The sequence below is a fragment of the Larus michahellis genome, chromosome 1 (assembly GCF_964199755.1).
Source record: "Larus michahellis chromosome 1, bLarMic1.1, whole genome shotgun sequence".
Taxonomy (NCBI): Eukaryota; Metazoa; Chordata; class Aves; order Charadriiformes; family Laridae; genus Larus; species Larus michahellis.
Window position 1 is genome coordinate 199607791 of NC_133896.1, and position 15486 is coordinate 199623276.

Here is a 15486-nt window from a genome sequence, read left to right on the forward strand (position 1 = left end):
TCGCATCAGCACACCTGAATATTGCTGAACATTACTGTAAATGTATCAATGTAAAAAACTATGTGGCCCTAAGAGAGGATTGCCGAGGCCATGGAGCAAACCGGTGGCCTGCCACGGTGTGTGTGTGCCACGACTGCTGGGACTCATGGGGAAACTGCACCGTCCTCTGTTCCCACCACCAGAGCCCATAAATCCCTGCCTGGTCTAAATCTTGACTGAGACACCAAAGATGAATAGGGAATCAAATACAATTATTTTTTTTCTTCTGACTTGAAATGGCAGAGGGCCAAGAAGAGGTCATGTGCATCTAAATTATAAAGCAGCTGAGACCCGCAATTGACATATTTCCTGAGAATTCTTTTTTCAAGATAGTCTTATAAAATCTTTTTCATTCCCGGGCAAATAAATCAATAATTCAGATAACAAGTGAAGGTATACCAGTCAAAGCTGTGCTGTCCTTGTGTCTGACAAGGCAGAATACAGCTGTTCTCTCTAGATACTTCTCAGATCAAGTGAAGGAAAAGAAGGAGCAAGAAAAGAGAACCAACTGGCCAAGCACAGTATGGGGCAGAGGGTGCAATGAGCTCTATCCTTTCATAAACTTACACCAGATAAATTTCACCTACGGAAGTAAGGGAGACATTTGGGGCTGCTCTTCAGATGGAGCTGCTTACTTACCGCCTTTTGCTGCAGCTAAGATTAGAGACTCATTTATCCGTCGGTGACTTTCAGAATGACTGTGGAATATTTTCTTTCTGTTCACAATTCTCCTTTAGCTGTATGCAATGGTGAGGAAATGAAAGGTGTGAAGGCGCCCAGCCCTAACGTTCTCTACCCAGTAAAGCCCCCAAGTTGTTGAGGAGCAGTCTAGGCAGATGCTGCGATGACAAGCAGTGAGATGCTAAAAAAAAAGCCCACTCTGGTCCTGCCTTTGCCTTCAGGTCACAAACAGAAAGGTTGCATTGTAGTTCTGTGTCTTCCTATGGTTCTACATGAAAGGAAACAAAAATGAGAGCAAAGAATAGCTGGTATCACTAAGGGAAATTATTATGTTTCTGGTTAAAATTGTTCTCTGCTGTCTGTCTAGAGAACAGAATTCACTAATTCAACAGGAATCCTATAGTGTTTCCTTGTGCAGTAGAATTCAACATATTTATGAATAAATTCGACAGTAGAAATGAAAAAATAAAAAAATAAACAAAATGATGGTATGATGAAGGTGTTATTTCAGTATAATTTGCATTGATATTCGGGCATTACAAGGCATTATTAATTTATGAAAGCTTTTCCAGAAGAGCATCCTTTAAAAATATTTGAATGCAAAAACCAGAAAACTAATCTACTTGCCAATAAATACATAATAATCTGTCCTCTTGCATTGTAGATTTCTGATATTTTGGAAGATCTTGGGTGTTATTTGAATTCTCAAGGAACAGGCAACATATACGAACCAACTAAAAATGTGGAAGTCAATGTGTTTGAAGATATTGAATTAAGAGTGTTAATGAACATTTCAGAGATCATTTCATGCCTTTGGTTTTTTAAAGAGAGCAAAGCTTGTAAACCTTCATTGGACTCGGAGAACCGGTAAGTCAAGGGATGTACTGGATCAAAGACCCTGTAAGAGATCATCTCTTTTAGGATGCAAATGGAATATTTTCTGTGACTGTGCTTGCATTTAATTTCATGTTATGCATTATCTTTTTTAATCTTCTAATCTTTCTTAACTGTTTTCACCCTGCAGCATGATGCTGACTGTCATTTAGACACATATATGCATGCAAAACTTAAAGTCAGAATAGTTTGAAATAAGCTCATTCTTTTAATTTGTGTAGCATCATGCATGGGGTTCTCCAGGGGCTTTCTGACATTGATCAATTTGAGCTTTGCGGTGCTCATGTGAGGCAAATATCCTGATTTTGTAGTCAAAGAAACTGAGGCATGGAGAATTATGTGATTTGTTAGGGTCGCACTGCAGATCGGGAAGAGCACCAGCAACAGCACCCTCTTTCTCACAGCCAAACCTGGGCTGGAACCTGAGGCTGGATTGTTGCCTCCTCCTGAAGAACAGAATGGGATGGGATTGTAGGTAAAACATTTCCCTATGGATTTCCCCAGCTGTCCTAAGCTCAGGAAGTCCGTCCTTCCCAATGCTCGGCGTTAAGCTTGTGGTACCTGTGGTTTTAAGTTCCTACGTGCTGCTTGTGTAGGAAAATACGGGATGAAAACACTTCATTCTAAAGGGTGCTAAGTAACTAATGAATACTGGTGTCTCTGAAGGGGTTTTGCAAGAGATAAAGATTTTTTTATCTTTAAGAAAAGATAAAGAGATACCATTTTATTGTGTCTGCTGCATATTACCTTCTAGATAACAAATACAGCTTTACTTTCTGTTTCATAGATACGTTGCGTCTTTGGCTTTTTCCCAAATAAAAGAAACACAAGCTGGAAAATACACCCTCTCGGTCATAAGTAAAACTGGCAATTACACGATAGTTGTGCCTATTCTCATCCGAAGTAAGTACATCTCAGGTGAAAGGGGTCACTCCGTCAATAGATTCAAGGGGAGAGGCTCGAGTTCAGTTAAAGCAATGAAGTTCCCACGTGCTGCGTTTCGGGCATCTTCCTAGATTTGCATAGGACTTGGGGTTGTCTTCAGAGACTGAAGTCAAAACCACAGACTGCATGAGAGTCAGCTTTCGCTAGTCAATAAACCATGCAAATGAGCAAATAAAGATGTAAATGCGCGGCAGTCCTCTTCTCCCCTGTGAGAGATTCCCCTCTGTGCCAAAAGGGACAAATCGAGGGTGGCTTTTGTGTGCTCTCAGAGCTGGTGGGCTAGACTTGTTTGCTTACATCTTAACCTATTTATTCTCGGTGTTGCTGGCTGGGCTGTTATCTGGACCAGATCGGGATGTCGCTTTTATATTCTGGACTCTGGCGCTCCAAAGTCACGCCTTGTCACACTCTGCCGCTTCTCTGCCTGTGCCTGCTGCTGGGTTTCTTTGTATTTCTCTCACAGCGTTTTCTTTCGCAATTCTGTGGGCAGCAAGAGGCACCAAGGTCCCCTTTTCAGTGCCAGCCTTTACATGTTTATTAGGTTTTAGGTTAAAATGCATCAGCACTGCAGTTGCTCAGCACAAGGGTGCCTGAGAAGCTGAGATTTTAACAGCTGTTAAATGCTCGTGATGTTAAAAGCCAGGTGAGACTTTTTGGGAGGCTCATGGTGGATGCAGATTTGATTGAATTTTCTCAAGGACCACACAAGAGACTTCTCTGATGCAAAGGCAACAAAGTTCAAGCTTCGGTTTCTAAGCAGGGATGTCCAAGAACATCTCAAAAAAAAAAAAAAAAAAGAGAGAGGCACGTTGACATGATTTTTTTTTTAACAGAAGAGAAATACCATATTGTTTTCTCTGGAAAGGGCCAAATTTAAAGATAAAATTTAAAAATGTAAAAGAATTTTCAAAGAAAAGAAAGCAAACCATCAGTCTAAACAGCTAAGACTGGCAAAGTTATGACCAAACCCTTCTAGAGACAGGTTTAATAACACGCATCGTTACTAGCCACAGTTTTTAATAAACTGTGGCTAATCAACATTTTATATTCCTTCTTCATTTGTTTTTGAAGTATTTTTTCTGTTTGATTTTTTACTCTCTCAGAGCGGGAAGTGTCACCTCCAGTCTCTCCTTGTTTTATTTGAAGGCTTATTGCATATCTCAATTATAATTTTAACAGCTTCATTGAGGGGACAGGGCATTAAATCTTTAATTAAAAATTACCTTCTCTACTATATCAATTAGGCTGTAGACGTAAAAAATGTTATTACATGTGCAAGCAAGAGTAGTTCGAAACAATCTTGATAAAGACCTTTTCCATATCAATTGCTTAGATTGCATTCTCTTTGCTCCTGTGAATCTAATATCATAATTATGTCTCTCATAAAATCCTCCAGGCTAGATGTGAACCCTTCAACTGAGATGTCAATCTCGATAGGTGAAAAAAACCTTATAGGCCCAGCTTATAAGAGATAAATGAAGAAAGAAATTAAAAAGCCAGAAGTATTGGTTTCACCTTACCATGTCACCTTGCAGGCAATGGAAGTGTGACTCTAAAGAAAATGTCACTCTTCTGTGTGGAAGCTCTAATTCCATTGTAAGACAACTTAAAACCAGACTCGGTGCTTTTCATTTTGAGTCAAATCTTTATCAGTTTTAATACGTTACATTTTTGTGCTTAGTCCAAGTCTGCATCTGACAGGTTCAGGGGGCTGGTACTTTTCTCCCTGGGTTACAAATATAGGATAGAGAAGTCTGTTGGTTATCAGAAGTCATTATCACCCATTGTTTTTCCATCGTGTATCTGATCTGACCGAGTAGCATGCAACGATCCCATTTTGTGTAGAGACTTTGTAGTCTCAAACAGATGCTCCACCAAAGACCATGGGTTTGGGATGTGAGTTCAAAAGGTGTCCGTGCTCCTGCCCAGTGAAACAGCAATCACAGCAAATTAACACCTTTCAGTATCAGTCTCAGGATAACCCTCTGGTGTGGGCCTTTGATACAGGGAAGCTGTGCGTTCAGCAATCAAGGCTGAAAAACTCTGTGAGACCAACCCACAATATCCCTAGGGCAGAATCGTGCTCTGTTCCCTCTGTGCTGAAATCTCCTGAAACGAATTACAGCTCTGTACCTCCATGTGCTATGAAATGAGGAAAACGCTGTTTCAAAATGATTTCGGTGTTCCTAAAGGTGTGCATGATTTTTAACAGAGAAACCAGGCAAACCTTATTTCAGGAAAAGGGAAAAATCGGATGCTATCGAGTGCATATCTGAGAGCTACCCCCAGCCCTCTGTGGAGTGGATATTTTGCAAAACACCCGAAAAGAGGTATGGTGTGTGTTTATATTCATGTTCAATCTCTGGACTGAAAGTTTACTATCTTCTGAAGAAGAAGGGGGAGATAACTGAAGAAGAGTTTTGGTGTCAGAATTTTTGGGCTCTGCCAGGTTGCACATCCACCTCCTGGTTAAAAACCCGTGTCTGCATGATCCACTTTTGGAGTCTGCAACACATTTTTCTTAGAAATTTTGGCTGTTGTGGTCTTTTGGAAACTTTCAGCTCTTGGCCGATTTTAGTATTTTGATGTCACCAGAGCAAATCAAAGGTATCTCCTTTCCCTCTAGTTTTCACATTTTGGGGAGATGTTACAAGGGATCATAATTTTCAAAGCTAAATGTTTGGGGTCTTTTTTTTCCGTTCTATTAATATATAAAATTGATTCTGTTAAATGCAGGAATAATGCCTTTCTCTGCAGCTTGGGATCTGGGTCTCATAGCAGCCGCTGGATTGGCAGCAGCTCCCACCACCAGGAATTCAGAGATGTGGTGTGAAAGCTCAGCCCCTATGATTTCACTCTTGTCCAGATTTTAGTCACAGCATTACCTGTCTATGAGCCAGTTTGAGCATATTCAGGTCATTTTAGCTCATAATTCTGCCTAGACTGTGACATTTTTATTTTCTTATCTTCACCTTTCCTAGTTCCTTTTTATTCAGCTATGTAAGATCCAGTTTTCCCACTATTGTTTGCATATTCTCATGGCTTGGAGATTTATCAGATTTATTTGCTTGAGGTTAACCAAATGAGTCAATGAATAATTGTGCTTGTAATTGCAGTTGCCCTGATAAAATGCATGAAGAAACTGGGGAAATAGATGCCATACAGAAGGTACAACGTGAATTATTTCGAAGTTATATATGGTGCTGTGCAGTTAACGACCTGGGCAGAGAATGCACCAGCCTCTTTACAATAGGTAACTTCCCTCTAAGGTTTTCTTACACGTGAGCTGGATCCCGACACTTAAGTTAGTTGCGCTACTCATCTGAGTACGCTTTCTGGGCTAAGCTACTTGTTTGTAATCACTGGAACAAACCTAGCAGTGGATATGATTGATCTGTCTCACGTTTAAACTCCAGATTCTAATAGCTATTTGTGGTCGCTGTAAAAAAAAGTCTTGCCCTTCTACATTTTCTAAACATCTATTATCTTTTCCTGCATGCTTTTAGGACTGTGTTGCGGTGAAATGCTCTTCAAAGTGTTCTTAAATATATACATTTATAAATAATTATAAATTAATATATAAATTCAGGTTTGTTTTGTCTGTTTTTTAAATAAACCTGAGCTGAGCTAAGATCCGTGCTGAACTGTGCCCTGTAGATATCTTGTAAATTATCACAAAATTTGGTTTGAGACGTCTAAATCCATCAAATTTCATGATTAATGAATATTTTTCCCAAATTCTAATAATTATTACAATGTAATAATGGACGTCTATACAGCATTTGCAGAAAAAATGTTGATCGAATTGAGCATTTTTCCAGGGAAAGTGATGGTCGTTTCAGTGACTATGTTTTAATTTTGCAGATTTAAATGAAAGACAAGCAGCGCCTTTACCTGAATTACTTCTTAAAGTTGGGGAACCACTGCTGATCAGATGCAGAGCTGTTTACCGTAATTACAAATTTGGAATAAAATTGTCTTTTGAAAACAGAGAAGTTGAACAGGTAAGAAGACAGGGCATATTTTAAAATAGGTAATATTGGGCGCTATCAACTGATTAAACGGGAATCTCTGTTGAAAACTAGGACCATCAATTTGAAGGATTAGAATATCAAACAGATCACTCGGCAATTCGGATCCAGTATGCCTTTGCTTCAGCGGCAGGAAGAAGCGATAGTGGACATTATACCTGTTCTTCTACAGTTCACCCGAATCAAACTGCTTTGATTACAGTTTTAGGTAATTCCAGCCCCCTGGGGTTCATCTTGTCCCTCGGTTGGTTGTTTTGCGTTGTTTTCCATGTGGCAGTTTTTTGCTTGCATGTACGCAACATATGTGTATACTTCCTTTTCTAAGGAAAAAGTCTGTCTGCAGTTACCGGCAGTCCAGGAAAACCAAGAGATTAATCTGAACTGAGTCATTCCGGTACCAGAAGATAATCAACCTTTTATTTATATTGCTTTTCAAATAATTCCCATTAAAAGACAGTGGTTTTAGAAGCGAAATGAAATGACACTGTTTAGAGGTCAGGTCTACAGAACTACATGTCTACATGGTCTGGAATGACCAGTGACTGGTTTCAACTAAAGTGAGACAGAAATGTCACTGTGACTCCAGTATTGGTTTTCAAAAGCTGTGGCCATAGCCTCAGCCTCCTCCTCACCACTTGCTCCCACTCCATCTCTCCTCAGTCACATACGGCACCTCCATCCCACCTTTGCTGCACCTTCAGAGGCGTGGAGGTAAGACAGAGGTTCTCATGGCCTCTGCTCTGCTGTTTTGTGTCGTCCCTTTGGGTGCTTGCTGCTGTTAAATGGAAAAAAGCAGATAGAAAATCTGTACCAGGCCTGACCTGGGTCTGCCAGGAAGGAATCAAACAGTTGGAAGGTTCTTGGTGGTGGGCTCTCTCACTCCAAACCCAGAACAAACAGAAACAACCATTTCCTCTTATGGTGGGGGAGTGACTGACGAGTGGCAGTTTGAGTTTGCCAAATATTTATGGGAAAGTAAATGTGGGGAAGAATCTTAGCTCTGAAAGCTGTGGAACTGGTAGCAGAAAAGAAACAAAAACTTTTGTGTTAGCAGAGAATGTAAGCCCAGAGAGATGACGAGTAGTGAGTGCTGACAGGGCTGGCCAACTGCCCTGCAGAAGTGCCGCAGCTGCAATGGATCTGAAGGAAAGTCTGAAACTAGAGAGACAACTGCTCCAGCGTTATTGTTTGTGCTGTGTCTCCTGCTTTCCAGGCACTGAAGGGAACCATCCCCCTAACACCAAGCTACACAAGGCCTGAAAAAGTAAAAAAGTGAAAGTACACCAAAGGAAACCTCGTTCTATTTAAGCAACGTGTTGATGCAAAAGCCAGCAGTGTTGGAGTTAGTCCAGAACAGCCTCAACTGCAAACCTTATTTCTCAGATGGAAATAATACACAAATAGGCATAAGTCTGGAAATAAGGCATCAAAAGAAAAGCTGGAGTTAGGACTGTGCTGCTGGAGCAGGCACTGGGAGTAGTTTTCTGACTGGTGTGCCTGGAGTTGGAGTCTGTAGCCCTGAGAGCAAGGCTCTCCGAAGCACTCACCACGCGTTTGACCTTAGATGTAGTTGCTCTCAGAGTTTACACCACCTAAGCTAGGGATAGTAGGAAGTGAGAATACTTACCCTAGTCTCTTCAGAAATGACTTTCCCAGTGCAATATCCTCTTTTCAGCTTCTGCCTACGGCTGAGCAGAAAGTTCTGTCGTCATTTACAATAACCAAGGACGATACCTGGGCATTTTCTTCTACACATATCTTCTTAGTAAACAGGAAGGCAGGGGTGAGGGCATAGTGTCAGGTGGGGAAAGATCCTCTTCTTTCTCAGTACTGGTGTCCAGTTCAGAAATAGTGGCTTTGTGGATCCATAAGCTATCATCAGGTGTGTGTATGTGTCACATTAACAGGTGATATTTGGGTCACTGTCCCTGGAAGGCTGTATTTCTGACTGTGGTACGCCAAACTATAATGATTTTCTGTACCCTCCTTAATACCAATTATGCCAACAAAACTTATGAGGGCTCATGGGCTTTGCTGATGAAAAAAAATTTGTTTGTTTATTTACATGGTGGATTAAAGTGGGGGGATATTGTCATACTGAGCTGACAGCTGTGCTTCTCTCTCCAAGGTTATACAGGGACATCCTGTGCTTCTGATCCACGCCAGTCTTTAGCCTAACATCTTAATGACAACCCTTGTTGGTGTGAATTTGTGCTAGCACCCCAGGTTCAGATTCAGCAGTGACATAGATACAGATTTCAGTCAGCTGTCCATGTCATAGGGTAGCAGTCTGAAATAATTAGTGTCCTACCTTTAAACCATCCCTGTGCTTGAGTCAGCACCCATAGCTACACTGGCAATGGTCATAATGTAACTTAAACAAGAGAAAACTGCTGTGGTTGGCACATGCTGCATTGCCTGGGGACCCTGGCTAGCATAACTACATTGAGGGGTGGTCTTCTAATCTCTAATAACGCCCTGCAGCCAGACAGCTCTGGTTTGCTCTTTGCTAATTGACACTTCACAAACTTATCCCATCTTGTGTAGCTGGGCAGGTCAGGCAGGGTTGTTGGGCCACTTTAAAGCACAACTGCTTAAATGGTGCCAACAACTGCAGCTGCAAGGCTCTTTGTTTCTGCAGTTCTTATGCTCAATTTCTACCAGCGTGGAATAAAGAATTTTTAACAGTCTTGATGCTATTTTACAACACGTTAGGTTTAAAGCAACAAATAAACAAAAGCGATAAATACAGAGACTTGAGAGCTTTGATTACAGTTTCAAGAATTTCTTCTCACCTCCCTGTCATTACCAAATAACCACTGTTTCTCTGGCAGAAATACACTTAAGCCTGCCAAAAAATGATGAGTCAAGCAATAATGTGCTATTTTCTTTCTCCTTCAAGAAAGACACTTTTTCTGAGTTGTTTTCCAGAGAAATAGCATACCCTGCTCCAAGGTCCTTGTATACACAAAAAAGAAGAAAGCCTATACTCTTGATGGATTGCATTATTAGCAGTACACACAGAGGTGACCTTCTGCCTGGAAGGATGAGGTCCAAAAGATCATTCAAAAATTGAAGGTCCAATTCATAAAACCAATAAGCCTTTAATATAAAAAAAGTAGGAGAACAGTCATGAAAGGAATTGCTTCTTGTTTTAAAATACTGAAATTTTTGTGGTTTATATGGGAGTTTCCAGATAGTATTTTTCAAACAAGTAAGCTAGACAGAGATAGAACATGCCAAGCAGAAGATAGGGTTACAACCAGAAGAAAAACACTCAAAAGGAAAAACACAGTCCAGCAATATTTCTACAGTGCAGTTTTTTACCATGTGTCTGATTAAACACTGGCACAAGTTTCACAGATGTTGTAGAGTCTGCTTCCTCAGAAATACACAAATTCAACTGGATGTGACTCTAAGCAACCTCATCTAGTTGGATCTTCTCTGAGCAGGAGCTGGACTAGATATCTCCAGACATCTCTTCCAATGTACATGATTCTGTGGTGATTTTTACAGAGCTGATTCTAGCCCCACTGATGCCTTTAGGAGAGTCTCCCCCCACAGGTGTCTGCTGTTCAGTCTCCTTGGCTGGGATTCATTTCACTTCATGAGACATTTAGCCCCAGCAATGACTTTGGTTCCTTCAGCAGTCAGTGTCAAGAAACAGGTATTCCCAGAAGCAGCCCAGTGCATCTTTGTTGTCTTCTATTTTAGGATGGGATACATCTGGACATGCCTGTATCATTCCATAGAGTTTATCAGAGGTCCAAACAAGTAGCTTAGGTGGATCACTGAACTTCAGACAGCTCCATCAGGTGAAACTAATCCCACCCTATCAGGGCAAGTACCAGCAGCTCATGGTTCATGCACATCTTCAAAACACTTTTTCATGTTGCTGTTGTCTTGCATCAAATAATTTAGATGGAGAAATAAGGGAGCAGCTACAAGATTCATTTGCAAAGTCTTCAGCTCATTTCAGGAAAGGAGAAACAGCTACTATCAGCATCTGATTATTCTGGTGGTGCCACCTGGTTTTGTTCCCTGCTACAGGAAAGCCAGCAGATGCAACTGTTAACACCTGGAACACACACCTAAACCGAACCAAATAAATAATGGCATTGTTGGCCCTGTGTCTCTGTAGGGCAGATGGGGGAGAAATGTCAGGCCATTTTGGAAGGGCTCTGGCCAAATGTGCAACTTCAGCAGCTCATTTGTCTGCAGCTGAACACAGTGACATCATTTCAATGCTATTTTGGAGCATTATCTTATTTTGATTAACAGGATGCCTTTTGTGATGTAACATGGTGCTTTTTTTTGCTTCTGATAATGCAAATGAAAAACATACTTAAGTCAAAATTCCTTCATTAACCAATCCAGCCTTTGTAATAGAATATCTTTTTTTTTTTTCCTCCAGAAAAAGGATTTATAAATATAACCAACTCTAAAGAAGATTTTGAAATTGGTGAGGAAGAGTTTTGCTTTGAAGTTAACTTTACAGCATATCCACCAGTGAGATGCATGTGGCTATTTTCCAAAAAAACATTTCCATGTAAACAAAGTTGCAGTGTGGATGGACGCAGGTACTTAAGTATTTTGGAATAATTTGATATAATAATGTTTCTTCTTTATATCTCATTCGGACTGCGTACTGTCCATGTTTTGTGCCCTCTTCGTGCTTTTAAAATGTGGATGGGTCACATGATGAAGCCATGTTAACAAAAGGCACTCAAACATTATTTTGGCTTTTAACAGCAGTTAGTGTAGATAACTTACAGAATCACTTTATTCTCCACATTATAATAAACCCTTTGGTATGTTATGCATCTAGCAACCCTTAAGTTTACGTGCATTTTGCCGTTCCCTTTCTCTCTGACATAATTTCTGTTACAGATCTGTTGCAGTTTTCATACTGGATCACAAGTTCTACGTGTTCCCCTTTTGTCATCCTGTTCTTGATGATGTTCCCAGTATCTTTCAAACTGCTCAAATCACGTCCAGGGCCCCCTAGTTTCCCAGGCTGCCGATAGATCTGTTCGGCTCTGCCTGTGCCACAGAAACATACCGTTCTGCTCATTACCCAGGTCATGTATTCTTCCGCTGCTGCAAAACATGTTTTGAATAAATCTGTTAGTTATCTACCTTTTCTGTTATTTCCTACAATGAAGTTCTGGCATGAGTCCTGTTTAAGGCTAATGTTTTCTCCATTCCCTAGGCTTTCTAATTTCTTGATAACTTTATCTAATTTCCTTCAGAGTTTCTTTCAGAGTAGTCCCATGGCTTTCAAGGTAACAGCTCTTATTCACCTCAATGAAAATAAAACCAAGGGGCTCTTTTAAAGTTTTAGCTTTAAAACCAAGCAGGACCTAGGCAGGAGTTAATGTGGCTGCACTGATTTCTTCTCATATTCTTAAAACCTCTCTCAGCATCTGCATAAAACTGTGCCACAGCCTTGATTACACTTATTATTTCTTTCCTCGGTATTTTGGTACCCTCGATTTTATCCACTAGCGTGTCAAGTCATCCTTGCAACAGACTGGCCTTTTCATCTGCATCAGATGGTGTACTGGAGTCAGACCTTCATGAGGTTTAGAGACAGCTCAGTTCAGATTAGTAAATTGTCATCTCCTGGCAATGGCCACAGGAACTCTGACCCTGCTGATAAAGCGAGGGCTGTCAGCAAACTTTGACAGCCTTGGGTGGGTGTTGGTGATTCATCTGCAATGCCTGACATGGGCTAGGCAGATCTGTTCTTTGTGGTCAAGACTGATTTTGGAAATGAGGTCCCAGGAGACACCCATGAGCATTTGCTCATCCTTGTCCTATAGTACCTCCCTCCAACTGATAACGCCGAGCTGATTTGCTTTGCAGCTGGTATGGACCACTTCTTACTGCTTGTAAGAGTAGGAGTCAGTTTTGCTTGGATGACTGACAGCTGGTATAAATTCAATCCAGATAAGAAGAAGGTGCTATGGACTGTGCCAACAATAACAATTTTGAGAACTCCTGGAATAGCTTAGGTAGCTCTCATTAATTGGTTAGGTGCAGCCGCTGGTGGCCTGGGATTTATGAGTCACTTCAGATAGCCTTTGCAGCCAGAAGTTGTGGTTGCTGAGTGCCGATCACCACCTGCTGGATTGGGGAAAGTTGAAATCCTGGGCTGGCTCAGCCGCAGCCAGCCCTGCACCGGCCGTGGCCATGGCCACGGCTGCCCCACCGCCCCGAGCATCGCTGGAGCTTGACCTGGAGGCTTCTTCAAACAGATAACCATTCATATGACTATGCTGTTGATTAAATAATTATTATTTTTTTAAAAATTCATTTTAGGTAGTTATACTTTGCATTTACTTATCATTCTATTTATTTCATGGAAAAATACATGAATTATATGAATTACAGGATGACCATGAGCCAGCAATGTGCCCTTGTGGCCAAAAAGGCCAATGGCATCCTGGAGTGCATCAAGAAGAGTGTGGCCAGCAGGTGGAGGGAGGTCATCCTCCCCCTCTACTCTGCCTTGGTGAGGCCACACCTGGAGTACTGTGTCCAGTTCTGGGCTCCCCGGTTCAAGAAGGACAGGGAACTGCTGGAGAGGGTGCAGCAAAGGGCTACCAAGATGATTAGGGGACTGGAACACCTCTCTTATGAAGAAAGGCTGAGGGATTTGGGTCTCTTCAGTCTGGAAAAAAAGACGACTGAGGGGGGACCTTATGAACACTTATAAATGCTTAAAGGGTGGGTGTCAGGAGGATGGGGCCAGGCTCTTTTCAGTGGTGCCCGGGGACAGGACAAGAGGTAACGGGCACAAACTTGAGCATAGGAAGTTCCACCTAAACATGAGGAGGAACTTCTTTACTTTGAGGGTGGCAGAGCACTGGCACAGGCTGCCCAGAGAGGTGGTGGAGTCTCCGTCTCTGGAGACATTCAAAACCCGCCTGGACGCGTTCCTGTGGAACCTGCTCTGGGTGACCCTGCTCTGGCAGGGGGGTTGGACTAGATGATCTCCAGAGGTCCCTTCCAACCCTATGATTCTATGAATTCGGTGATTATTTCATCTGACAAGTACATTCTTTTGTACAAACATCCCCCACAGCTATCTAGTTTTGGTTGAATACTAGCATTGGATAGACAAGTCTCACCTGAAGAAAAAGATATTTCATTTGGTTTGAAGTCCCCAGAAGCAGCAAGGGCTAGGGAGGTCAGGAGATTCTGCCTACGAGCTGTAGCACTGCAGATTTCAATGTGGTTTTAAAGCAGAAGGTTTCTCGAAACAAAACAGAAAAGGTCATCACATACCTGAACGTATTGTGAGTCTAACTTCGCATATTTTAGTTGACTTCTGTGTAATCCCATATCCCAACACTTCTACTTTATTCCTTTCATATCCTTTTTCATTTCCTGTTTCTGTATTTTTTTATTTCTGCCATTTCCTTATCAAATTGTTCCTCCTGATTATAGTTCATATTAAATTTTATTAATTAACTCTGTCTCATTCTTTAGATTTTAATTTCAAGTCCCAAGGATTCATTTCTCCTGTAAGTGCCCTTACGTGTTTTCAGAGATTCCTTCAGAATTTCCATTTTCCATTTGCTTTTGCTGTCTCTCTCTTTTAGCACACTGTTGATTTTCACTGCCCTCCGAAGAGCAAATGAGTTTTCATACACAGAATGACCTCTGTTAAATTTATAATATTTATCTCACATCCCCTTATATTTTCAGGTATCAAAGACACTCTTTTTTAATTATTTTCTCAGTATTTCATTAGAATGTAATCCTTCAGTCCTAGGATTTCAAAAGCAACAGATGATTTGTGGTTTCTCCTGCCTTCAGTATCCATTTTGAGGCAGCTTAAAAGGGATCTGCTTTTAAAAAGTCCCTGAGTTCAGGGACATCTTTAAGGCCATTTCAGATTAAGACATTCAAAAGTCAATAACTATATGGAGGTGTTGCTTTAGTCAAAAGGCAAAATTGCCGGTGGCTTCAACATGAGTTTTCTTGCTTTAGAATTGCAAGGTGATACTTGGTGTCTTATTTCATTTGCATGTATCTTGCTTAATGAGAAACACCCTGATTTTAGTTATCTAGATTTCTTGTTCCAAGCTCATTACTACTTTCTCTTACTTTGCAAATTACTGGTATATGCTGTCGATTTTCTGTTTGCTTCAAACTCCCTGATACACCTGCTTGCCTTTACCTCTAAAGTTGAGTTGGGGACCTCCCACCCAGTTTTCCTTGAGCAGTATGCTAAATCATCTGCCCCCAAAATGCCAGCAACTAAACATAAGAAGGGATTCTCTTAAGTGCTCTTCTAACATTGGTGAGTTGCAATAGCTGCTATTTAAATGACAATCGTCCTGACAACAATAACCTGGTGAAAAGGACAGAAATAGGATGCCATCTCTGCAAGATGATACATTACTTTCTCCCTGCCTCATCCCATGTCCCATAAACCAGTGATTCAACAGGGCAGTCATGCAGGAATCTTTGTGTCTTTGCAGTTCTCCGTTGTTGGCTTCTGCCCAGGGACTTGTTAGAGCCCTCCCTCACCATTCCCATTGTCACAAGACATTTCCTGCCTGGTTTGGGTCTTGGTTTGCTGCCATCGCCATAGGGGTTAGTAGAAGGCTGGCCTTCCTCCTGCAGAAATATCTTGATGGTTGGTCCTTTGTCTCATTGATAATGAACTTCTGACGATGATCTCATTTCTGAGTTTCTGTCAGATCTTTCCATTTGGCGAGGTTTATCTCATATGATCCCAGCTGTCAGTGTTATTTCCTAATACTGTTTATCATATAGAATCATGAAATTGTTAGTTAGAAAGTCCCAGAAAAATCCTTTGGAGTGTAGAGAGTTTGATCCTTTGCAGGTCATAGCATCTGTGCCAGGATGTGTTACCTGC

At 41.2% G+C, this 15486-nt stretch overlaps 1 protein-coding gene across 1 annotated transcript in view; it reads left to right on the forward strand.

Moving 5' to 3' along the window:
* Positions 1-15486, forward strand: part of FLT3 (fms related receptor tyrosine kinase 3) — a 43385-nt gene that overhangs the window by 12676 nt on the left and 15223 nt on the right. Inside the window, exons 3-9 of the mRNA XM_074568616.1 lie at positions 1385-1587; positions 2402-2517; positions 4772-4889; positions 5676-5812; positions 6424-6563; positions 6645-6798; positions 11005-11170. Of these exons, the coding sequence (XP_074424717.1) occupies positions 1385-1587; positions 2402-2517; positions 4772-4889; positions 5676-5812; positions 6424-6563; positions 6645-6798; positions 11005-11170 (1034 nt within the window). The remainder of the gene's footprint in view (positions 1-1384; positions 1588-2401; positions 2518-4771; positions 4890-5675; positions 5813-6423; positions 6564-6644; positions 6799-11004; positions 11171-15486) is intronic.